Source organism: Mobula hypostoma, chromosome 1, assembly GCF_963921235.1.
Source record: "Mobula hypostoma chromosome 1, sMobHyp1.1, whole genome shotgun sequence".
Lineage (NCBI taxonomy): Eukaryota > Metazoa > Chordata > Chondrichthyes > Myliobatiformes > Myliobatidae > Mobula > Mobula hypostoma.
The window spans coordinates 237,670,597-237,696,780 of NC_086097.1; the positions used below are offsets into that span (position 1 = coordinate 237,670,597).

Consider the following 26,184-nt stretch of genomic DNA (forward strand, 5'->3'; position numbering starts at 1 on the left):
CGAGATTAGGAAAAACTTCTTCACACAGAGAGTGGTGAATCTGTGGAATTCTCTGCCACAGCAAACTGTTGAGGCCAGTTCATTGGCTATGTTTAAGAGGGAGTTAGATATGGCCCTTGTGGCTACAGGGGTCAGGGGGTATGGAGGGAAGGCTGGGTTCTGAGTTGGATGATCAACCATGATCATAATAAATGGCGGTGCAGGCTCGAAGGGCCGAATGGCCTACTCCTGCACCTATTTTCTATGTTTCTATATTTCTATATGTTAACTCTTTTATTCCCAGAATCATTCTCCTGAATCCTCAGCGATTCAGGAACAGCTTCTTCCCCTCTGCCACCCAATTCCTAAATAGATATTGAAGCTTTGGACACTACTTCACTTTTTTTTAATATACAGTATTTCTGTTTTTGCACGTTTTAAAAAATCTATTCAATATATGTAATTGAATTACTTGTTTATTTATTATGTTTTATTTTATTATTATTTTCTTCTCTCTCTCTCTTCTAGATTATGCATTGCATTGAACTGCTGCTGCTAAGTTAACAAATTTCACCTCACATGCCGGTGATAATAAACCTGATTCTGAACTCTCTCCAATCCCAGCACATTTTCTCTTTGATAAGAGGCACAATACTCCAATTGCAGACTGACCAATGTCTTATAAAGCCTCAGCATTACATTCTTGCTCTTATGTTCTTGTCCTCTCAAAATGATTGATAACATTGTATTTTCTCCTTCTTAACACCAACTCAACCTGCAAGGTCACCTTTAGGAAACCCTGCACAAAGACTCCCAAGTCTCTTTGCATCTCTGACCTTTGAGTTTTCTTCCTGTTTAAAAAATAGTTTATGCCTTTTTTCCTTCTACTAAAGTGCATGACCATACGCTTCCCAACACTATATTCCATCTGCCACGTCTTTGCCAATTCTCCCCATCTGCCTAAGACATTCTGCAGTCTCCCTCCTTCCTCAACACTACCTGACCCTTCACCTATCTTCATATCATCTGAAAACTTGGCCAGAAAACCATCAATTCCATCATCCAAAGTGAAAGGAAGCATTCCCAAACCAAACACTGTGTAACACCACTAGTCACTGTCCGCCGACCAGAAAAGGCCCTGGCGTTCTCACACTTTGCCTCCTGCCACTCAGCCAATCTTCTATCCATGCTAGTATCTTTCCTATAATCCATGGGTTTATCCTGGTAAGCAGTTTCATATGCAGTACCTTATCAAAACCCTTCAGAAAATCCAAGGAAACAACATCCACTTACTCTCCTTTATCCTGCCTGTAATTTCCTCAAACAATTCCAACAAACAAGATAACCCCTTAAGTAAATCCTGCTGACTTTGGCTGACATCAGAACCAATTGTGTTCAGTTTGGGGCATTTGAAGTATAGACAAATATTTCATGATTTGGTTGAGGAAACTCTGAGGCCTTTAAAAATGAGGACAAATTACCATTAACATTACCTAAGGCTCATATTTATTCTCAGAGAAGCAGTGAGTTCCTCTGACCCAGCCTTTCATTGTGGCCACTGTGCATTGGAGCACGGCCGATCTTAGATTAGTTTTGGTGACTATAATGAACGCAGTTGGAGTGTGTTGATTTATATATGTTTCCTCCAACATTTCATTCAAGTATTATTGATCTAGATTAATAGGTCAATGGGGCAAGACAGGAAAAGCAAATAGAGGTTAAGCTGCTGAATGGTTCTTTATACGTATTGCAATTTCACTATGAAAGCTACTGCAACTGAGAATTTGTTCTGCAAATGTTTTTGATTCTGTCCAATTCAGAAAATCTAAAATAAAGAAAATCAATGATTCAAAGTACATTTATTATCAATATATACAACTGAAATGCTGCAACAAAAATGAAACAAAAACAAGTTGTTTGTCCTGCTGCCCTGAATAACTAAAAGCTGATGACAAAATCAAAAGATTTTAATTTATGTCACTTATTCTCTTTGTTCTTTGAACATTCCATGAAAATGTTTAATCCCATGTCACACATCGGTTACTTTATCAAAATATTTAACTCAAGCTTCAATTATTTTGACCAGACTTTCCCCACAGAAGTGTTATTTGTAATATCTTAAAATTACTGTGGAAATGAAGAATATTAAGTGAAAGGATAATGGGTAGTTGCCAAAGATGATTTGGATCTGTTAGGGGCCCAGATGTGAGATTGGATTGTTCTGGGTGCCAAGCTAATTTGAAAAGCTTGAGAGCATCTTTGAGCTTGGTGGTAAGATCTGGACCTGGTGTGAGTCACTGGATGGTGTGGTCTTGGCCCAGAGCATTTCATTGCAATCAGGTCCAAGACTGAGGCACAATTTGCTGTTTAGGCAATTTAAACCCCAGGCCAGATCGGAGGCGAGAGCCGATTTCACTTGCTCTCACAATGTTTACTGCTCTCTTCGGGATACTGAAGCCTTTTTCTGTCCATTGTTTGGCCAATTTAAACATTAGCCCAGATAGACTGAAAAGGCGGGGTGTCAGGATCAAGGACAAGTGCTGATTTTGCTCATTTTCCATGTTGGTCTGAGACTGAGGCTATGAAGAACTGCCCCGGCTACTGTGCTCTGTGCCTGCTAATATGATGAACTAATAAGTGTTGTTTTGGGCCTACTCCAGGCTGCTTCAGGGTTCTGATCTGAAGACTCAATTTTGGTTCAGAATGTTGTTGTTTGCCTCTATTGTTTGCATGGTTTGTGTTTTTTTTCCCTTCTCTTGTGCATCGAGTGTTGGTCTTTTATTTTTATGCTTTTTTTTCTTAATTGGGTTCTTTTGGGTTTCCTGCCTTGTAGCTACCTGTGAGTAAGCAAATCTCAAGGTTGGATAATTTATACATTCTTTGATAATAAATGTACTTGAAAGTTGTAACTTGAGTACCTAACTTGGATTCAGATTGAAGCCCATGGTGGAAAGGCATCCATCTCCATCTTTGTTCTATTTGCCCTTGAAGCAGCAATACCTGTGAGTCTTAAGTTTTGCTAATATTGGTAAACATTTAGTAGATGCATTTTGAAGGAAATATTATGGTTGTCATTTAGTACAGTTCAATACTGTTGTGCCATGAGTTTACTCTTGTTTACACGGCAGAGATATGGAGAGTTACGTGTGTATTACTTTGCTTAACACCAATTGTGAGAATAATCAACAGTATCAGTATATTCAGGCACACGATAATTTTGTATTTAATTTAATAAGTACTTTACTTTACTTTCCACAGTTTCACAAGTAAGATCTTATTAAAAACCCTGAAGGAACCTTCCATCTTGGGTGATTTCTGAGAATGTGCTTAACTCACTGCAAAAATTTGTACTGCACCTACACACTGCATGCATGTCATATGCCTCTTAACCACCTTATCAATCTATGTAGCCATTTTCAGGGAGCTATGAACTTGGATTCCGAGTTCCCTCTACTAGTCAACACTGTAAACGGTCTTGCCTTTAACAATGAGCTAGGAAAGATGGCAACAGTGGTTTTTGCAGACATCTTCCAGGTCCTCCACTAAACAGCTTATCTCTCTGCTCTTCTGCAATTCTTTTTCTTTTCAAGGTGGTTCATGTTCTGTCGAAGCCTGTGACCTACTGTTCAAACTATGGTTTTTCGCAAGGGGTGGGTTTTCAGATCGGCTGAGAGGCTTGGTGCTTCACTATTTCCAGGAATGGCCTGAAAGGCATTTGCCTTTGAGGAGGGACCCCAGAGATGACTCAGTTCTTTACTGATCTTGCCAGCTGAAGCGTCGAGTAGACTGGAACATGAAGACAGCAGGCAGTGCGTACTATTGCTGGAAAGCCTCTGTATTTGAGTGATCTTTCTCTCTCTTTCTTTCCTTTGATGGAGACTGATAGCCTGTTAGCCGTCGAGTCAGGGGGCTTGGAGAAGCAACATGGAAGATTGTAAAATCAGAACAGCGAGTTGCTGGTCTTTGCTTTCATTGTTACGGGACAGAGTGACCTGTCTCTCCCTCAATGGAGAGGGAGAGCCTGTCTGAGATACCGAGGTGCTGGGTTATGGACTGTAGTTTTTGAAGGAATCTCGATCAAGGATTCTTTGGGGGGCTTTTGTTATTGTGTGCATGATGGGGGGTACTTTTGCTGGTGCAAGTGGGGGGGGTTGGAAGAGTCGATGCTTCTGTTGCTGCTTCTGTGATGGGAGGGGCAGGTTCTGAAGTTTCTATCATTCATTCTATGGGGTTTCTTATTTCATGAATGTCTGTGAAGAGTAAGAATTTCAGGTTGTATTCTGCATACATTCTCTGATATTAAACTGAACTATTTGAACCGTCTCTTTACATTTGACCTACCAAGGAGCACTACTTCACATTTGGCCAGCTTTACATCCTTCCGCCATTTCTCCACCCATATCTGCAACTGATCAGTCTTCTATACTGTCCACAACATCACCAATCTTCATAACATCTGCAAACTTACAGACCCACCCATCTACATTTTCATCCAGGTCATTTATTTATACGCATCACGAACAGCAGAGTCTCAGTGTGGTTTCATAGTCATAGTATTCATAGTCATAGTCATACTTTATTGATCCCGGGGGAAATTGGTTTTTGTCACAGTTGCACCATAAATAATAAATAGTAATAAAACCATAAATAGTTAAATAGTAATATGTAAATTATGCCAGTAAATTATGAAATAAGTTCAGGACCAGCCTATCGACTCAGGGTGTCTGACCTTCCAAGGGAGGAGTTGTAAAGTTTAATGGCCACAGGCAGGAATGACTTCCTATGACGCTCTGTATTGCATCTCGATGGAATGAGTCTCTGGCTGAATGTACTCCTGTGCCCAACCAGTACATTATGTAGTGGATGGGAGACATTGACCAAGATGGCATGCAACTTAGACAGCATCCTCTTTTCAGACACCACCGTGAGAGAGTCCAGTTCCATCCCCACAACATCACTGGCCTTACGAATGAATTTGTTGATTCTGTTGGTGTCTGCTACCCTCAGCTTGCTGCCCCAGCACACAACAGCAAACATGATAGCACTGGCCACCACAGACTCGTGGAACATCCTCAGCATCGTCTGGCAGATGTTAAAGGACCTCAGTCTCCTCAGGGAATAGAGACGGCTCTGACCCTTCTTGTAGACAGCCTCAGTGTTCTTTGACCAGTCCAGTTTATTGTCAAGTCGTATCCCCAGGCATCTGTAATCCTCCACCATGGCCACACTGACCCCCTGGATGGAAACAGGGGTCACTGGTACCTTAGCTCTCCTCAGGTCTACTACCAACTCCTTAGTCTTTTTCACATTCAGCTGCAGATAATTCTGCTCACACCATATGACAAAGTTTCAGCCTCATCTCCCTTGCTGATGCATCCAACTATGGCAGAGTCATCCGAAAACTTCTGAAGATGACAAGACTCTGTGCAGTGTGGAACATTGTGGAACATCACTAATCACAGAGGTGAATGAAAGATGAGGTTTGAAACACAGTTAGTACAGTGCCCTTGAACCCCTGTATACTGAATAGCAGGAAAAAGATGCAATTACATGGCAGTGGATATCAGGCTTGAGGTTTCTGAGATGTTTCTAGGACAAGAGAGGCTGGGCAGAACTGATTGAGTTCCACCGAGTGAGACAGAGACTCGTCCTACACGAGACGAGCAAATACTTTGAGAAGGCACAAAATACACAAGAAGTAAGATGTCAACAGCTTTAAGTAGTTTAAAAGAGATTTAAAAGAGATAAAGAGAGCAATAGCAACAGACATTAAGATTGCCAAACAAGCAAAGATGTAAATAAATATCTACCCAATAAAAATTGTTCAGTAAAAGATGCAAACAATGAAGGGAATGTTAAAACAGCATTAACTGGAACCAAACTTGAGGAAGAGAAGGAATAGAGAAGTGACAGCAGGGTTCAGCTCCCTGAATCCTTCATCACCACATTCTGATATGTATCTCTCCCCTAAAGATTCCCATTACCACCTTCCTTCCTAATCAGATTACAGCACTAGTTGCCTTTGTATTCCTGATTATCACTCCCCAATATCGAAAGATGGACCATGTTAGGGTGTTGGGGTGGGGATACATCTCTAGCAAAGGATATGCAAGATGCTTCTTCCCTCTGCTAGCATGCAGGTCACTTTTGGGCAAGGTGTAGCACCTGTTTATCCCCCTAATCAGGGTCATGTGAAGCCATGGGACCAGGTGGTGGATGATCATATGACCAATTGCTGCATTTCACAAGTTCTGATTACACAACCACTGACTCAAGGTAGACAATCTCTGAAGAGTGTTGATAATGGCTGGGGTCATCTGTCCTGTAAAGATACTTCTGAGAAGAAGGTAACAGCAAACCAATTCTGTAGAAAAATTGGAACTGGAAAAAGGGAGAAGAGTCTCCACAATGCCCTCATTATTGCATTGATATACTATACTATGCTATACAATAGGGCCTGGTATGATCTGACTGTGGATAGTCAACTTGATCTGATGGACTGTTCTCTAGGTTTTTAAAAGAGGCGGCTGGGGATATTGTGAAAGCATTGATAATCATCTTTCAAGAATCACTAGATTCTGTAATCACTCTGAGGAACTGGAAAATTGCAAATGTCACTCAACACATCAAGAAAGAGGGAGGCAGAAGAAAGGAAACTAAAGGCCAGTTAGCCAAACCTCAGTGGTTCAAAACATGTTGGAGTCGATTATTAAGGATGAGGTACTCAGGGTACATGATTAAACAGACCATTGTCAGCATGGCTACGGGGATCAGGGGGTATGGAGGGAAGGCTGGGGCGGGGTTCTGAGTTGGATGATCAGCCATGATCATAATAAATGGCGGTGCAGGCTCGAAGGGCCGAATGGCCTACTCCTGCACCTATTTTCTATGTTTCTATGTTTCTATGCTTTCTTCAAGGGAAAATCTTGCCTGACAAATCTGTTGGAATTCTTTGAGGAAATAACGAGCAGTGTTGACAAAGGAGAATCAGTAGCTGTTGTGTCGTTGGATTTCCAGAAGGCCTTTGACAAGGAGCTACACCTGAGTCTGCTTCCCAGGATAAGAGCCCATGGAATTACAGGAATGTACCAGTATGGATAGAGCATTGGGCGATTGGCAGGAGGCAAAGAGTGACAATAAAGGGAGCTTTTCTGATTGGCTGCTGGTGACTAGTGGTGCTCCACAAGGGTCTGCATTAGGACCACTTTTTTATGTTATATGGCAATGATATGGATGATGGGATTGATAGCTTTGCAACCAGGGTTTGTAGACAATATGCAAATAGTGTTGAGGAAGCAGGAAGGCTGCAGAAGGACTTCAACAGATTAGGAGAATGGGCAAAGAAGTGGCAGATGGGATAGAGTGTCAGGAAATGTATAGTCAGGCACTTGACTAAAAGGAACAAAAGCATAGACTACTTTCTAAATGGGCAGAAAATTCCAAAGTGCAAGTTTCAAAGGAACTTGAGAGTCCTCGTGCAGGATTCCCTAAAGGTAAATTTGCAGACTGAGTCAGTAGTGAGGAAAACAAGTGCAATGTTTATTTCAAGAGGACTAGAATATACTGCTAAATAAAATGTTATGCTGAGGCTATGTACAGCACTGGTGAGGCCTCGCTTAGAGTGTTTCAAGCATCTTTGGGTCCTTAATCTAAGAAAAGATGTGCTGACATTGGAAAGGGTTCAGAGGAGTTCCACAAGAATGATTCTGTGAATGAATAGGTTATCGTATGAGGAGCATTTGATGGATTTGGACAGGTACTCACTGGAGTTTTGAAGAATGATGAGAGGCCTGGTGGAAAGTGGATATGGAGAGGATGTTTCCTGTAGTGGGAGAGTGAAGGACTAGAGTACACAGACTCAGAATAGAAATACAGTACATCCATTTAGATCAGAGGTCAGAAATCAGAATTGGAGTGGAGGACCGGTCTTTAGGTGTACTTAAGGCAGAGATTGATTGGTTTGTCAGGGTGTGAAAAGTTATGAGGAGAAGGCAAGAGAATGGGTTTGAGAGGGAAAATGGATCAGCCATGATGAACTGTTGGAGAAGATTTGATGGGCCAAATGGCCTAATTCTGCTCCTACTGTATCTCTTATCTTCTTATGGATTAATCTTAGAATAGGTTAAAGTTCAGCACAATATTTTGGGCTGAAGGGTCTATACTGTACAATTATGTTTGATGTTCAAAGAACTATATTTTATGGAATATGTTAAGAAAGGAAGAGATTCAAATGTTCAAAGTACATTTATCAAAGTATGTATAAATTACACAACTTGAGATTTGTCTGCTTACGGGCAGCCACAGAGCAAGAAACCCAAAAGAACCCAATTTAAAAAAAAGAAAGACCACCACCCAATGTGAGGTGAAAGAGAAAAAAAAAACACAAATCATGTCAAACAGTAGCATTCCGAATCAAATTGAGTCCATAGACCCAAATCCCCAGAGCAGATGGAGTAGGCCCAAAGTCTCGGTCACAAGTTCATCACATTGTGGGGCAAGCCGCTATGAAGCTCATGGACACAGAGTGCGCAGCTGTGGGTGCAGACTCATAGCATCAGCACCACAGAGAGACAAGGAAACATCGCGGGAGGGCAAGTGAAACCAAGCCGTCCCTAGCCTCTGGTCCCAGCACCCTGCCTTTCCGCATCTATGTGAGCTGGTGTTTAAATCATCCAGACATTGGATTGTGCCCCACTGGGCCCCAGTGCAGGGCTTAGATCTTGTCGCCCAGCCTGAAGCCATTCTCGACCTCATCTGCTTGTGCTTAGAGCGATCCAACCTCGCACTGGGCACCAAAACGTCTCTGCCTCGACTCCTCTTCAAATCGCTTGCTCCAACTCCAAAACCGCCTCGAACACGTTGTGCCCCGACCTTGCAGTGCATCAGTATGGCTCATCCCTCGATTCGCTTGCCTCTTCGTTGTTTGCGGTGTTAGTGTACCACAACCTACCTCATAAAAAGTGTTGTTTGTGATGTTTTCAGTCTTGCCTCCTGAACTACCAATAAGGTGTCGCACAACTTCAGCAGCGCCATCTTAAACCAGAAGAGGGGTATAAGGTAGCAAATGTTGAGTGAAGGAAGGGGGGAAAACCACGGGGAATGGGCAAATGTCATAACTGACAGGGGAAGAAACTGTTACAGGTGGTGGGGGATGTTTTAGAGAGAAATACGTATGTGAGAGGACCTGGGTTGATCTGAAGGGGCAGGAAAGGATAGAAGAGGAGGCTACCTGAAAAGGTTAAATTCAGTGTCTGTGTTATTGGGTTGTAGACGATCCAAGCAGAATGCAAAGTGATTTTATTTTTTTAATTAACTTATTGAGAAACAGTGCGGAATGGGCCGTTCTGACCCACCAACCCCCGATTTGCCCCGAGACCAATCTTGGGACAATTTACAATGGCCAAATTAATCTATCCTCTGATATGACTTTGGAAGCTGGAGCACCCTGAGGAAACCCACACGGTCATGGGGAGAACCTTAAAGACGGTGGCGGGAATTGAACCTGTGTTGCCTGTACTATAAAGGATTGTGCTAACCACTACGCTACCATATTGTTCTTCAATGTTGTGTTTGGCCTCACCCAGAGACCAAGTACAGACGGGTTAGTGTGAGAATGGGAAGGGGAATTAAAATGGCATGGAACCAGGAGCTCCAGGTGGCCATTGCGGTGCTCGGCAAAGTCACAATGTTTACAGCACCAAAAGTAAACCTGCCCAGAGTTACACAGGTTTATTTTGGAGCTGTGAATGTTGGGACTTTGATACAACTTCATGAAGGAATATTGTAACAAGTAACTTTGGGCTTCATTGTTGATTATCTGTCATGTTCCCGATGGAACAGCGGCAGGCTTCCAAGTTTCGGCACTCCAATTCCCCGGAGTATGGTTAACTGCCACTCTCCTTTTAGTACTCAGACTGACAATTATTGCCTGCCACATTCCTTCATGGAAAGTCTGTACTTAAAGGCCTTGGGCAGAGCACTCTGTGCTCAATCATAGGAGTTCCATTTCTAGTGCTACCATTTGTGATCTCGCTTTTGGATTTTGTTTGCGTGATCTTGTTTATTTCGAGTCTGAGTCTGAGTTATTTCTAGACTCTGCTCTGCACTTGGGTTCCACCCCCCCCCCATTCATAGCTCTCTTGATACATTATCAATAATTTGAATTTATGTACAACTGCTTAAATAGATGCGCTTACAGCTTCAGCACCTGCCAGAGCAATATTCATGGGGCAGGATTATGTCCCAGAGATAAAGATTACAGATCAGCTTTGTCATATGTGCATCCAAACTTTGAAACTTACAGTGAAATGCTTTGTTTTGTATCGATGACCAACACAGTCTGAGGATTGTGCTGGGGGCAGCCAGCGTCACCACACTTTCAGCGCCAACGTAGCATGTGCACAACCCACTGATCCTAACCCCAAGCATAAGCCTTTAGAACGTGAGAGGAAACTGGAGCACCCCGAGGAAACCCATGTGGTCAAGGCGAGAGTGTATAAACTCTTGACAGACAGCAGCAGGAGTCCAATTCCGATCAGTGACCACTGGCGCTGGAAAGCGATTGTGCCGGCAGCTATGTTACGGTGCCTCGCAAGGGGAGGCGAGGAACATCGAGAAACTTACTGTGAAGCTACAGTTCCTAGGAAATATCTCTGGAGGCCATGTTGAAGGAGGCCCAGAAAAAGCTGGATGACATGCAGCTTCGGGATTGAAGAATTCCTTCACTCCGCTCACTCTCTGAGTTGGAACTGCAGTTTCCCTCTGCTTGGCTTCATTTTCTTCTCTTTGATCGCAAGAGGGAATCCACAGTGTCTTTTTTTTTTGTGATATACCCAGAATTGCCAGAAATGTTCTTCTTAAAGAAAGATAAGCTTTATTCGTCACACGTACATCAAGTCATATAATGAAATGCATCGCTTGTGTCAACAATCGAGCCTGAGACATGTGGGGCGGCAGTCTGCGAGTGTTGCCATGCTTCCGGTGCCGAAGGAGCATGCCTGAAAATGATTGAGTCTTACTAATCCATACGTCTTTGGAACGTGGGAGTAAACAGGAGCACCCAGAGGAAACCCACGCAGTCATGCAGAGAAAGTACAAGTGGGTTACACAAACCAATAGTTAGTGTGCTACACTTGTCCTCTGGTCTTAACAATGTGTGCGAAAAGTCTCCTGGTGTGTTTCACAATAATTGCTCTTATCTCTGGCAACAAGTGACCAGTGATAGGAGGGTGGCACAGAAATTTGTGGATGCCCGATCTGGTATTTTAGAGGTGTTTTAAGGCCACATTTATTACCTTTCAACCATCAGGCTCCTGAACCTGTGTGAAAAACTTCACTCAGCTGAACACTGAACTGGTCAGTGAGCACAACTTATGCACTCACTTTCACAGACTTGTGTTTTTGGTATTATTTATTTATTTACTTGTATTTTCACAGTTTGTCTCCTTTTGCACATTGGTTGCTTGTCAGACTTAGTGTGTAGTTTTTCATTGATTATAATGTATTTCTTTGCTCTCCAGCAAATGTCCACAAGATAATGAATCTCAGAGTGATATTTGGTGACATTTATGTACTTTGATAATAAATTTACCTTGAACCATTGAACTATGCATGGCAGACCAGTGAATGCTTTCACAGCACGCTGATAATCCAATATTCAAAAACCAAGTACAGAACAATTTCCACAATATTTAACTTGCTCAAAGGCTTTTTCTCAGCTTGGCTGTAGAGTCAACCAGCGAGATTACTGAATTGTTCATAGATTGTGGAAGGTGAGATTGCATGATGGGGTGAGGGGGTTGTGGTTGTGGGGCATGAAGGTTGGAAGGCAGTGGAGAAAGAGTTGGAATATCATTCAGTGATGGAAGGGATAGGAAGAGCCGAATACCTGCGGCACTACATGGGGAGTGGGGATATCATGATAGGGTGCAGAGAAGATGGTAGCTAATGCAGTCATAATAGTTGGGCACAGGAGTACATTCAGCCAGAGACTCATTCCACCGAGATGCAACACAGAGCGCCATAGGAAGTCATTCCTGCCTGTGGCCATCAAACTTTACAACTTCTCCCTTGGAGGGTCAGACACCCTGAGCCAATAGGCTGGTCCTGGACTTATTTTCTGGCATAATTTACATATTACTATTTAATTATTTATGGTGCAACTGTAATGAAAACCAATTTCCCCTGGGATCAATAAAGTATGACTATGACTATAGGTAAATATAACTGAAGTGTACATCACTGCATTGTCTTGCGGAATATGTCTCACATACTGTACAAAGGACTTGAAAGGAACATTTTTGATGTTGCGGACTGTCTTATAAGTGAATGAGTCGCACGAAAAATTTTCTGGAGAAATTTAATTCTGCGCCGCATCTAAAAGCTGATTAATATAATGATTTTTTTTTCCGGATCTTTTAGCACTGTGTCTTTTTTTTCTTCCCCAACCAGGTGATTATTAGCAGGAGAGATCTGTGAACAAGCACAATCCGAGGGAGCACAGAAGCATTAGCAGGAAATGTAAGCAGCAGTAAGCCCCTGTCATGTTAACTCCTTTTCCATGACAACTTGCGCCAATGCTTCAGTGAAAGAATCAATTTTAGTCACTTCCATGGCTTTCAATCATCTGAAAGAGCTTTCAAAAATGGATGCTGTAGAAACTAAATAGGATGTGAAGAGAGAATGGGAATCAGAATCAGGTTTATTATCACTGGCATAGTTGTGAAATTTGTTGACTTATGGCAGCAGTATATTGCAATACATAAAAATAAAAACTATAAATTATAATGAGAAGTATATATAAAAAATAAATTAATTAAGTCTTGGAAAAAGAGATGGAAACTTACTGAGGTAATGTTCATGGGTTCTTGTCCATTCAGATATCTGATGGTGAAGGGGAAGAAACTATTCCTGAAACAGTGAATAGGCGTTTTCTGCTCCTGTACCTCCTCCTCGTTGATAGCAATGAGAAGAGGTCACATCCTGTGTGATGGGTATTCTTAATGATAGATGCAGCCTTTCTGAGGCGTCACCTTTTGAAGGTGTCCTGGTTGATGGGGAGGCTAGTGTCCAGAATGGAGCTGGCAGAATTTACAACTTCCTGCAGTTTTCTTTTCCCATCCCGTCTAGAGGACGCTCCGACTAGATGGTTGCAACCAGTTAGAATGCTTTCCATGGTACTTCTCCTCAAACTTCTAATGAAACATAGCCACTGTCATGCCTTCTTTATAATTGCATCAATATTTAGGCCCAGGATAGATCTTCAAAAACGTTGACACTCAAGCACTTGAAACTATTCACCCATTGCACTTCTGATGCCTCGATGAGGACTGGTGCGTGTTCCCTCGACTTCCCCTTCCTGAAATCCACAATCAATTCCTTGGTCTTACTGACACTGAGTGCAAGGTTGTTGCTACAACACCACTCAACAAGCTGATCTGTCTTACTCCTCTACACCTCATCGTGACCATCTGAAATTCTGTCAGACACAGTTGTATTGTCGGCAAATTTATAGATGGCATTTGAGCTGTGCCTAGCCACATAGATGTGGGTGTAGAGAGAGTAGAACAGTGGGCTAACACACACCCTTGAGGTGTACCAGTGTTGATTGTCAGCAAGGAGGAGATGTTATTGCTGATCTGCACTGACTATGGTCTTCCGGTGAGGAAGTCAAGGATCCACTTGCAGAGGGAGGTACAGAGGATCAGGTTTTGGAGCTTGTTGATTAGTACTGATAGTATGATAGTGTTGAACGTTGATCTGTAATCAATGAACAGTAGCCTGACTTGGTATTACTATTGTCCAGGTGATCCTAGGCTGAGTGGAGAGTCAGTGAGATTGCATCCACTGTCAACCTATTGTGGCAATAAGTAAATTGGAGCAGGTCCAGGTCCTTGCTTAGGCAGGAGTTGATTCTTGCCATGACCAACTTCTCAAAGCACTTTATCAGAGTTGATGTGAGTGCCACTGGGTGATAGTTATTAAGGCAGCTCGCCCTGTTCTTCTTGGGCACTGGTATGATTGTCACCCATTTGAAGCAGGTGGGAGACTCTGACTACAGCAGTGAGAGATTGAAGATGTCCTTGAACACTCCTGCCGGTTGGTTGACACAGATTTTCTGAGTCCTACCAGGTGTACCATCAGGGCCTGACACTTTGACAGGCGAGAACAGATATAGGACTGCTGGAAAACAATGCTGGAGAGGAAGTAATGGGGGACAACAAAATGGCAAACGAACTGAATAAATATTTTGCATCAGTCCTCACAGTGGAAGACACCAGCAGTATGATGGATATTCCAGGAGTCAGGGGTCATGAATTGTGTGAAATTACCATAACTAGAGAGAAGGTTCTGGGAAACTGAAAGGTCTGAAGGTAGATAAGTCACCTGGACCAGATAGTGTACAACCCAAAGTTCAGAAAGGGGTGGCTGAAGAAATCATGGAGGTCTTAGTAATGATCTTTCTCGAGTCACTAGGTTCTGGAATGGTTCCAGAAGACTGGACAATTGAAAATGTCACTCCACTCTTCAAGAAAGGAGAGAGGCAGAATAAAGGAAACAATGGACCAGTTAGTCTGTCCTTAGTAGATGGGAAGATGGTTGGAGTCGATTATTAAGGATGAGCTCTCAGGGTACTTGGAGGCACATGATAAAATTGGCTGAAATCAGCATGGTTCCCTCAATGGAAAACCTTGTCTGACAGATCTGTTGGATCTCTTTGAAGAAATAACAAGCAAGAAGGCCAAAAGAGTATCTGTTAAAGTTGAGTACTTGGATTTTCAGAAGGCCTTTGACAAGGTGCCACACACAGGTTGCTTTACAAACTCCAAGCCCATGGTATTACAGGAAAGACTCCAGCATGCATAAAGCAGTGGCTGATTGGCAGGAGGCAAACAGTGGGAATAAAAAGAGTGTTTTCTGGCTGGCTGCCAGTGTCCAGTGGTATTCCATAGGGGTCTGTATTGGGACTGATTCTTTTCATGTTATATTTCACCGATTTGGATGATGGAATTGATGGCTTTGTTGCAAAATATGCAAACGATAAGAAGATAGGTGGAGGGGCAGGCAGTTATGAGGAAGTAGAGAGGCTACAGAAAGACTTAGATGGTTAGGAGAATGGACATAGAAATGGCAGATGGAATGCAGTGTTGGGAAGGTTATGATCATGCACTTTGGTAGAAGAAATGAAAGGATTGTCAATTTTCTAAATGGAGAGAAAATATTTAAAGAACCTTGTGCAGGATTCCCTAAAGGTTAACTTGCAGATTGAGTGTGTGTATGAGGAAGTCAAATGTGATGCTAGCATTAATTTCAAGAGGACTAGAATATAAAGGCAAGGAAGTAAGGTTGAGACTTTATAAAGCACTGGTGAGCAGTTTTGGACCCCTTATCTTTGAAAAGATGTGCTGAAACTGGAGAGGGTTCAAAGGAGGTGTACAAAAATGATTTCAGGTTTGAAATACTTGTCATATGAAGGGCGTTTGATAGTTCAGGGCCTGTGAAATTTGGATCAGCCATGATGAAATGGTGCAGCAGAATCAATGGGCCAAATGGCCTAACTCTGCTCCTATATCTTATGGTCATATACGTTCCAGGTTGGGTAAGCAGTACTGAGACAGAACCATGACATTTGTGGACCACAATCACTAAATCATAAAGCATACACCACCTCTGCCTTTAAAAGACTGAACTATCCCGTCTTTGTGGAGAATGATGAAGCCAATGGGCTACAGGATTACGCCGGAAATTGTAAAGTGTGAGCCATATTTCCATAAAGCAGCAGTCCCTGATGTCCCTCTGGTACACAAATCTTGCTCTAAGGTCTTCAATGTTATACTGTACATTCACTAGCAGGATAGTTTGGAGTGGAAGCCTGAAGCCTCTGCATTTCAACTGAACTTGTAAACCAATGTGACATCCGTGCTTTCTCTTTCTTCAAGGGGAACTGCACTTGTGACCTGTGTCTGCCCTTCGAGATCCAATGATTTTGAGTAAAGATAAATTTTAAAAACATCTTAAAATAATGCAGCCTACTGCAGTAGCCGTGGCCGTGACTGTGGATTCCAGCTGTGTTATTCCTAAATGGGAAGATTTGATGATTTCCACTGCAGCCTCGTGCAAACTCCCGTGCCAATTAATACTCAGTTCTGTTATTACTCTTCTACCCGCAATTTCCTTAACGTACTTTCTTTAAATTATCTACAGGATTTTGGTATCTGCTCTTCCATTTTTACCATGCTAACAACTTCAATCAATGAGAAATAACATCTTCTAAGTTCCACCGATGCACAGTGGAGAGTATTCTGACTGTTTGCATAACTGCCTTGTACCGAAACACCAATACCCAAAAATGGAGAAGTGCAGGGTACAGCTCAGTCTATCACAGATGAAGTCCTCCCAATCAGTGAGCACATCTGCGTAGAGGGCTGCCACAAGACAGCAATATCTATCATCAAAAATCCCCACCATCCAGGCTTTTGATCACACGTCACCAAGTTCAGGAACAATTATTATCCTTCAGCCATCAGGGTTCTGAACCAGCATAGATTACTTTATTGGCCTCAACTCTGAACTGATTCCACAACCTGTGGACTCCCTGTCAAGAATACACAGCTGATGTTCTCAGTATTACTTTTTTTTTGTATGTACTGTATATATGTGTAATTTATTTATTTAGTATTTGCACAGATTGTCTTACTTTGGGTGGCGTGGTGGAGATACGTCTCTACCAAAGGAGGTGTAGTGTGCTCCTTCCCTCTGATAGCCTGCAGGTCACCCTTGGGCAAGGTGTAGCACCTGCTTAGTCTCCCCATCCCCACCCCCAACCAGATCAGGATCACATGAAGTCATGGGAGCAGATGGTGGATGGTTATCTGAGCAGCTAGTGCAAATCATAAGCCCTGGTTATGTGACCACTGACGTCAGGCAGATAATCTCTGAGGAGTATTGATAATGGCTGGGGTCACCCGTCTTGTAAAGACACTGCCCAGAAAAAGGCAATGGCAAACCACCTCTAAAAAAATTTGACAAGAACAATCATGGTCACCATAATCACCTATGTCATATGACATGGCACACAATGATGAATACAATGTCTTATTTTGCACATTGGTTATTTGTCATTCAAAGTTTAAAGTAAATTTAAGATCAAAGTATGTATATGTCACCACATATTGCTCTGAGAATCATTTTTATGTGAACATCCACAGTCATCATCATCATTATGTGCCATGTTGTTTTTGAAGCAGGCGATCATAGTCTCATGGTACAACTTGCCCAAGGGTGACTTGCAGGAAGGAATGCCTTACACATCCTTTGCTGGAGATATATCTCAATCTCACCACCTATTCACGGTAGAAAAAATAAACAAAAAATAGAATTAGTGAAAAGCTAGCTTGAAGTGGACAGGCTATGGCAGCAGAAGACCACACCAGCTTCCACTCCAGTGTCTAATAAAGTGGCCTCTAAGTGTAGAAGGAATACAACAGGGATAAGAGACAGCAAGGGTCACTGAAATGAATAACATACTATTACTGCTCTGGTGGGGACATCAAACCCGACAATCACAACAAGACTTCTCCATCGACATATATTAGAATTCTGACAGCCCTCTCACTGGCCTTGTCTGTCTCTCTTGTTCTGGTTCATCTACCAGAACACAAACAGGTGAAAACTCATTAAAAATACTGCATTTCATCCCTTCCTGGCGTTATACTTGCTCTGACTAGTTGCTTCCTGCATTTTGATGATTGTTTCATTAAGGAGCTTTCATATATCTTTTTATATGTGTGTGTGTGTATATATATATATATATATATATATATATATATACACATACACACATACATACATACATACACAAACAGCAATATCTTTGCATCTTCTGCAATTACAGTATATTCCGCCCCCACCCCATTTGGCAACCTTAAAATTTCAATGCCACAGTGCAATAGCTTGGAGCAACTTTACTGTTACCATAGCTACGAGATTGGGATGTCACATCTATGCAATTATAGATAATAGCAAAAATCTACTTCCATTCTCACAATGGCTATGTCTCATTGTAAAAAAAATAACCTCCTTTCAATGATATCTCTCTCAAAACCTCTTTTACAATCATCCCAAAATATCTTTAGGTTAAGATTGTATCACTCAAAAGTCAATAATTCTCTCTCCTCAATATGCAACAACTACTTCGATAAAATGAATGGACTTAAATGGTCACAAGATCTGTAACAATAGCTTACGTTTGCAGTTAAATTAATGTCATAACCCGGCAGGACACTCAAAAAAATGCCAAAAAATGCATCATTATCAAAACTATTGGTCAAAGAAGGAGGTGTGAAGGATTGTCCTAAATGAGGAATTAGAGATGAGGGAAACAGATTTAGTGAGAGAAGGAACTGTTTGAGCAAGTGTAGACATGGCCACCAATGCTGATGTGATTAAAATCAAGTTTATTAGGGTTACAGAATTAATATGGCATAGACATAATGTTTCCCACAGGGTCATACAGGATGGCTAGACACCCTGCAGGACGAAAAACAAGACCTGTCAAAGGGCGGATGAACCCTCTCGTAAGGTCAACAGCCATCTTGCAAACACGTGCCGTGAAGCGCGGGAAGGGCATCCCTTGCATCGAAGCTTGGTCTGGCCATTCACTGCAACAGAACTCCCCCCAGCTGTCTTGGACCCCACCATGCCGCTGGATCCGGGAGGGGATGTCAAGAGGGTGGGTCTGGACTTGTGCAACCCCCTACTCACCTAAGATCCACTCACGCACACGCTGTTCCTTTCTGAGGAGTGGGGTCAATCCCACTAACTGACTGAAAGGAACTATCAGCATCCTATGGGATGGATAGCCAGAGAGAGAGAGACAGGATGGAAATAGATGCTTAACCCCATTATGTTCATGCTGATCATCATGACCTCATTGATAACAAACCGATTTTATTCTTCACAGTCCTATCAATTCTCACTGGAGCCAACAACTCATCCAGGGGCAACTTATAGTGGCCAATTACTCTACCAACCTCCGTGTCTTTGGGGTGAGGGAGGAATTCCTGGGGAAACACACTTGGTCATTAGGAGAATGAAGCAAACTCCATGTAGGTAGCACTGAAAGTCAGGATTGAATCCAAGTCACCAAAGCTATGGCACACAAATCCCTTAACTGTGAGGGAGCAAAGGTGTTAAGGGAACAAATAAACATGGAAGAATTTAAAAATAAGGAAGAGAATTTTTTAACTGAGTGTGGCAAAGGTTTGAGGGCCTGAAGTTCACAGTTCAAAGTAAATTTATAATCAAACTGCACATATGTCACCATATATAACCTGAGGCTCATTACGTCGTGGGCATTCACACTAATTACAAGAAACACAATAGAATCAATGAAAGACCGCACCCAAAAGGGCAGACAAACAACCCATGTGCAAAAGACAACAAACTGTGCAAATACAAAAAGAACAACAAAAAAGGAATACATAAATAAATACATAAGGAAGCAAGCAAGCAATGAAAATTGAGAACGTGAGAAGATGAAGAGTTTTTTGAAAATAAGTTCATGAAAGTGAATCCTTAGGATATGGGAACAGTTCAGTGAAGGGGCAGGTGAAGTTGAGGGAAGTTATCCCTCTGGTTCAAGAACCTGATGGTAAAGGAGTAATAAATGTTCCTGAACCTGGTGGTCCTGAGAATCCTGTATCTTTTTCCTGATGGCAGCAGCGAGAAAAGAACATGACCTGGGTGGTGGGGGAACATGATGATAGATGCTGCTTTTGGACAGCACTACATGTAGATGTGCTCAATGATGACGAGAGCTATTCCTGTGATGGATTGGGCCATTACATTTTGTAGGCTTTAGTCTTCAGTATATGTTTTTAGACTATAAGACAATAAGATATAGGAACAGAATTAGGCCATTTGGCCCATCGAGTCTGCTCCACCATTTCATGACTGATCAAATTTTCCTCTCAGCTCCAATCTACTGTTTTCTCCCTCATTCCTTCATACCCTGACCAATTAAGATTTGGCCTCCACAGCTGACCATGGCACCAAATGCCACAGATTCACCACTCTCTAGCTAAAGAAATTCCTCCTCATCTCTGTTCAAAAAGGACGACCCCCAGTTCTGAGGTTGTGTCCTCTGGTCTTAGACCCTCCCACCATTGTAAACATCCTTTGCACATCCACGCTGTAAAGGCCTTTCACCATTTGATAGATTTCATTAAGGTCACCCTTCATTCTTCTGAATTCAAGTGTATACAGGCCCTGAGCCATCAAACATTCTTCATCTGGGATGCTATTCAATAATGGAATCATTTTTGTGATCCTTTTTGAACCTCTCCAGTTGCAGCACATGCTTTTCAAGATAAGGGACCCAAAACTGCTCAAACTACTCCAAGTGAGGCCTCACCAGTGTTTTATGAAGTTTCAACATTACATCCTTGCTTTCATATTTTAGTCCTCTTGAAATGAACGCTAACATTGCATTTGCCTTCCTCACCAAAGGCTCAATCTGCAAATTAACCTTTAGGGAATCCTACACAAGGACTCCCAAGTCCCTTTGCACCTCAGTTTTTAAAAAATATTTTCTCTCCATTTAGAAAATAGTCAACCCTTTCATCTCTTCTACCAAAGTGCATGACCACACACTTCCCAACATCGTATTCCATTTGCCATTTCTTTGCCCATTCTCCGAATCTGCTTAAGTCCTTCTGTAGCCTCCCTACTTCCTAAAACTTACCTGCCCCTCCATGTAACTTCATAATGTCTGCAAACTTTGCAACAAAGCCATCAATTCCATCATCTAAATCATTAATATATAATGTAAAAAAAATCGGTCTCATCATAGACCCCTGTAGATCCCTGTGGAAAATATAGCAAGGGTGCAGAGGAGATTTACGAAGATGTTGTCTGGATTGGGGAGAATAGTTTGAGTGAATTTGGCCGTTTATCCTTGGAGCGACGGAGGATCAGAGGTGACCCGATAGAGGTGTATCAAATGATGAGAAGCATTGATTATGTGGATAGTCAGAGGCTTTTTCCCAGCTCTGAAATGGTTAACACCAGAGGGCACAATTTTAAGGTGCTTGTAAGTAGGTACAGAGGGGATGTCAGGGGTATATTTTTTTACACAGAGAGTGGTGAGTGCGTGGAATGAGCTGCTGGCGACGGTGGTGGATGCGGAATCGATAGGGTCTTTTAACAGACTCCTGGATAGGTACAAAGAGCTTAGAAAAATTGATGGCTATGGGTAACCCTAGGTAATTTCTAAAGTAAGTACATGTTCAGTGCAGCATTGTGGGCTGAAGTGCCTGTATTGTGCTGTGGGTTTTCTATGTTTCTATGTTTATCCATTCCGGTTCAGGATCCTGATGGTTGTAGGGCAATACCTATTCCTGAACAAGGAAGTGTGGGACCTAAGGACAGAAGTACCACCTGCCCAATAGTGAGAAGAGAGCATTGCCTGGTTGGTGGGAGTCTTTAGAACATAGACCATAGAAACCTACAGCACATTACAAGCCCTTTGGCCCATAATGTTGAGCCAACCCTGTAACCTATTCTAGAAGCTGCCTAGAATTTCCCTAGTTTTTCTAGCCCTCTATTTTTCTAAGCTCCATGTACCTATCTAGGAGGCTGTTAAAAGACCCTCTGATGATGGACACTGACTTATTGTGGTAATGCTCCTTGTAAATTTACTTAATGTTGGAGTGGACTTTGCCTATGATGGACTGGGCTGTATCCACCACTTTCTGTAGCCTTTTCCATTCTGTACAGTTATGACTGTGTTAGAATAATCAAATCAAGAGGTAACAACAGGGTTCAAACAACAAAAGAGAAATGAACATCTTAGCCTCCCTGATTATATCAGAGGTGCCAACCTGATGGCAACTTGGTTAACGATAGGGGTCCATAGCATAAAAAGAAGTTGGGAACCCCTGGATTATATACTGTATATATAATCAATTTCCTACACCAAAATGAAATAGCTGATGCATTTATTTAATCACTTAAAAAACCTTCTTGTGGACATTATGGCTAGTTATACAACAATAAATATTACAATAAAATTGTAATAGGTTTGAAAGATAAATAGTCTTGCTGACACTTGCTGCATTTGCCTTTCACTGTGTCACTTTGAGACATCTTAAACGAATACAGGTGATAAGTGGAAAGAGATAACGATGAGATATCTCCATGATACATGATAAACAGATTTATTCTATGATATGACCAATACATTGAATATCTGGTACATAATGCATGTGAATCATATTGGGCAAGAGTATGAGCTAGTGATACAGGAAATTTTGTTCAAAACTATTTTCAGCAGAATCTAAACAAATCTCATGCATAATATTAATGCAAATAGTGTCAAAGAGTCACTGAGCACTACAGCACAGAAACAGGCACTTCTGCCCATCTAGTCCATGACAAATTGACTGGTCCCATCAAACTGCAAGCTGGACTATGGCCCTCCAAGGCTGTTCCACCGATGCACTTATCCAAACTTCTCTTAAATGTTGAAAATTAAACCCATATCCAACACTTGCCCTGGCAGAAATTTTTTCTGTGTCTCCAATGTTGTCAATACAGTGAGGAGAGGAAGTCTGCCCTTTATTTTCTAGTTATCATTACTTTTCCATAAAACAAAGGTATGTCAATACTCATGTTTAAGTGCACGTATATCTCTCACTTACCTTATTTGGACTTACTGCTGTTATTATCCAAACACACTGAGCATTGCTGTCATATTGGAAAGGGAAATTGGGAGACACGAAACTACCAGACGGACCGTTCAGATTAACTCCACAAGTTTTCACTAGAAAAAAAAGAAGAAAAGAATATTGTTAGGTGCACCACCTTCAACGTTCAAAGGCAACTAAACATAAATATCTTGAAATTTTGCACACAATGCCATCAGGAATATCCATGTTGGTTTTTGCTGATCTACAGCTGTTACATTGGCAGAAGAGTAGAAAGATCATTGGATGAAAGGATGAAGGGGCTTTCAAGCAATCTTTTTAGTTCCTTAAGATTGTTACTGGTTCCTGAAGGTTGTCATAACTTGGGGTGATAGTGAGGTTAAGCTCCCAGTACCTATTAAATTCTCCCAATGACGTGGCAATTCAAATAACCTCTAACAACCTGGCTTTCAGGTGTGGTTTAGATACTAAGCCCAGTGTAATTGTTTCCATTGACAAGAGAAGGGACAAAGCTGCGTTACTGGCACCTTAAAAGCAGTCACTTTGGGCAGGTGGAACTTGTCAGCCATGGCTGGCAGCTCATCTGGGAGAAGGAAAACACTGATCTCAAGCCTCTGTTGCTCTGCGGCTACCAACTAATGGAGAAGGCTTTGGGTGTAAATGCCAAGAGAAAAATCTGGAAATAGATTTCCAAAGGTAGTGCTACATTAAGTTCAAGGCTGACTGGCTACTCCTGCAATGCTGCTGGAGCCAACTGGTTTGGTCTCTACCATTCCTTTGGGTTCATCAGAAGGGAATCTCCAAACCTGCTACCACAGCAACGCATCACCAATCACCTACCATCTTGTACTTCTTTCTACACTGCCCCCCACCTTCTAGTTCTAACCTCATCTCTTTCCCAGTCATGATGAAGGGTCTTGGCCCAAAACGTTGATTGTTTACATTTTTCCATAGATGCTGCCTTCCCTGCTAAGTTCCTCCAGCCTATTATTGCAATGTGTATCCAAATGATTGTTTGACACAAATAAATGTGCAATTCTAAGAATACATAAGGTAGTACAAAGTACATTTATATCGAAGTATGTAGAGTATAGTGCAAAAGTCTTTGGTACATATATATATCACTACGCAGTACGGTAGTGATTCTATGAATTGCACCGTACTGCTGCCACAAAAAAAACTCAAATTTCATGACATTTGTGAGTGATGATAAAACTGATTCTGATATGGGTCTCCATTGTGGACTGAGAGTGGGAAGAGGGCATGGAGTATGGTATCATGATTGGGGAAAGGAGAAGTAAGAAGAAAGGAAGTGGGAAGCACCAAAGAGAGATTCTGTAATGATCAATAAACCAATTGTTTGGAATCAAATGGCCTTGCCTGGTGTCTCAGAGCCTTCTCTGCCATTTGTCCAGAATCCCTCCCACAGTGCTCCACCCTAACCATTCCCAACATCCTTTACTCCTGTCAGATTTACAAACTCGCTCTCCACACCACGTTGACATATACAGTACTATGCAAAAGTCTTAGGCACCTGAGCTTGATATATATACAACCTTGAGATTTGTCTTCTTACGGGCAGCCACAAAACAAAAAAAAAACCCAAATAGATCCCATTACAGAAGGATAGAGTCCAAATTTATAAACTTTTCAGAAGTCACTAAAAAGTTCTTTAGGATTAATATGATAAAAATGTCGAAGCAAAGCATTTTTGTGATGCAATTGAAAATCGTCTTTTTGAAGCAAAGAACAATGTCAAAGGTTTCTGGGATTGATTGTGCAGCTAGACAGGTGCTTATGATCATGAAGCATAATTGCCGATGGCTCATTGACCTGTGTATAATGTTCTCATCACTCATGCAATGCCATTTGAGAGTTTTGTTGGGGAAATCTGTTCACTGTGTTCTGAAATACACTTGTTATTGGGCACTTTTGGAGGTGTAACAGAACTGCTACCTCTACAGTACAACAAGACCATAAGACTATAAGACAAAGGAGAAGAATTAGGTCATGCAGCTTTGCAATCCATTGTGGCTGATTTACTATTCCTCTCAACCCCAATCTCCTGCCTTCTCCCTTTAACCTTTGACACCCTAATCAATTTAGAATCTATCAACCAGAGACATGGTCTCCACAGCCATCTGTGGAAATAAATCCCACAGATTCACCACCCTCTGGTGAAAGAAATTCTTCCCTATCTCTAATTGGACGTCCCTCCATTCTGAGGCTGGACCCTTCGGCCCTTCACTCTCCAGTCTACCTCGGCCTTCCAATATTTGATAAATTTCAATGAGATACCCCTCGCCCAATTTATTCTTCTAAACTCCAGTGAGTCCAGGCCCAGAGCCATCAAATATTCTTCATATGTTAACCCTTTCATTCCTGGGATCATCCTCATGAATCCCCTCTGGATTCCCTCCAATGCCAGAACATCCTTTCTTAGAGAAGGGGCCCAGCATGGTTCACAATACTCCAAATGCAGTATTACGAATGTCATAAAAAAGCCTCAGCATTATGTCTTTGCTTTTATATTCTAGTTCTCTCAAAATGAATGCTAATATTGCTGTATGATCTAAAAAGTCTTCCCTGGGTGAGATCTGGACTTATGTACATGGGGAACTACCTGCAGATCCCCTTTACTTACCCATCTATTTTTCATCTTATCCCCAATCTCCCGTCTTTTCCCTGTATCCCTACATGCTCTGACCAATCAAGAATCTATCAATCTCTGCCTTAAATATATCCAATGACTTGGCATCCACAGCTGCATGTGGCAAATAATTCCACAGATTCATCACTCTCTGGCTAATGAAATTCCTTCTCATCTCCATTCTAAAAGGATGCTTTTCTATTCTGAGGCTGTGTTCTTTGATCTTAGACTCTCCCACTGTAGGAAAGATCCTCTCCACATCCACTCTATCAGGGCCTTTCAAATTTCAATAGGTTTCAATGAGGTCTTCTTAATGTTATCATTGTTGGTAACGTCCAGGATTAAATGGCTTGTCATGATGAGTGTTTGATGGCTCTGGGCCTGTATTCACGAGAACTCAGAAGAATGAGGGGTGACCTCATTCAAACCTATCGAAGAATAGAGGGGCGTCCTTTTAGAATGGGAATGGGGAGGAATTTTTTTAGCCAGAGAGTAGTGAATCTATGGAATTCGTTGTCTCAAGCAGCTGTGGAGGCCAAGCGTTAATGTATATTTAAGGCAGAGGTTAGTCCTGATGAAGGGTCTCGGCCCGAAACGTCAACTGTACCCCTTCCTATAGATACCGCCTGGCCTGCTGCATTCACCAGCAACTTTTATGTGTGGTGCTTAAGGCAGAGGTTGATAGTTTCTGGATTGATCAGGGCATGAAGAGGTACAGGGAGCAGGCAGGAGATTGGAACTGAGAGAATAATTGGATCAGCCATGATAAAATGGTGGAACAGACTTGATGGGCCAAATGGCCTAATTCTGCTCCTCCATCTTATGGTCTTATTATTCCATACTGAGGTT

General features: G+C 42.0%; 1 protein-coding gene across 1 annotated transcript in view; it reads right to left on the bottom strand.

The window, feature by feature from the left end:
* The window catches only part of csmd3b (CUB and Sushi multiple domains 3b), a 2,345,756-nt gene that overhangs the window by 722,476 nt on the left and 1,597,096 nt on the right, over positions 1-26,184 (bottom strand). Inside the window, exon 10 of the mRNA XM_063066157.1 lies at positions 22,680-22,801. Within this exon, the coding sequence (XP_062922227.1) occupies positions 22,680-22,801 (122 nt within the window). The remainder of the gene's footprint in view (positions 1-22,679; positions 22,802-26,184) is intronic.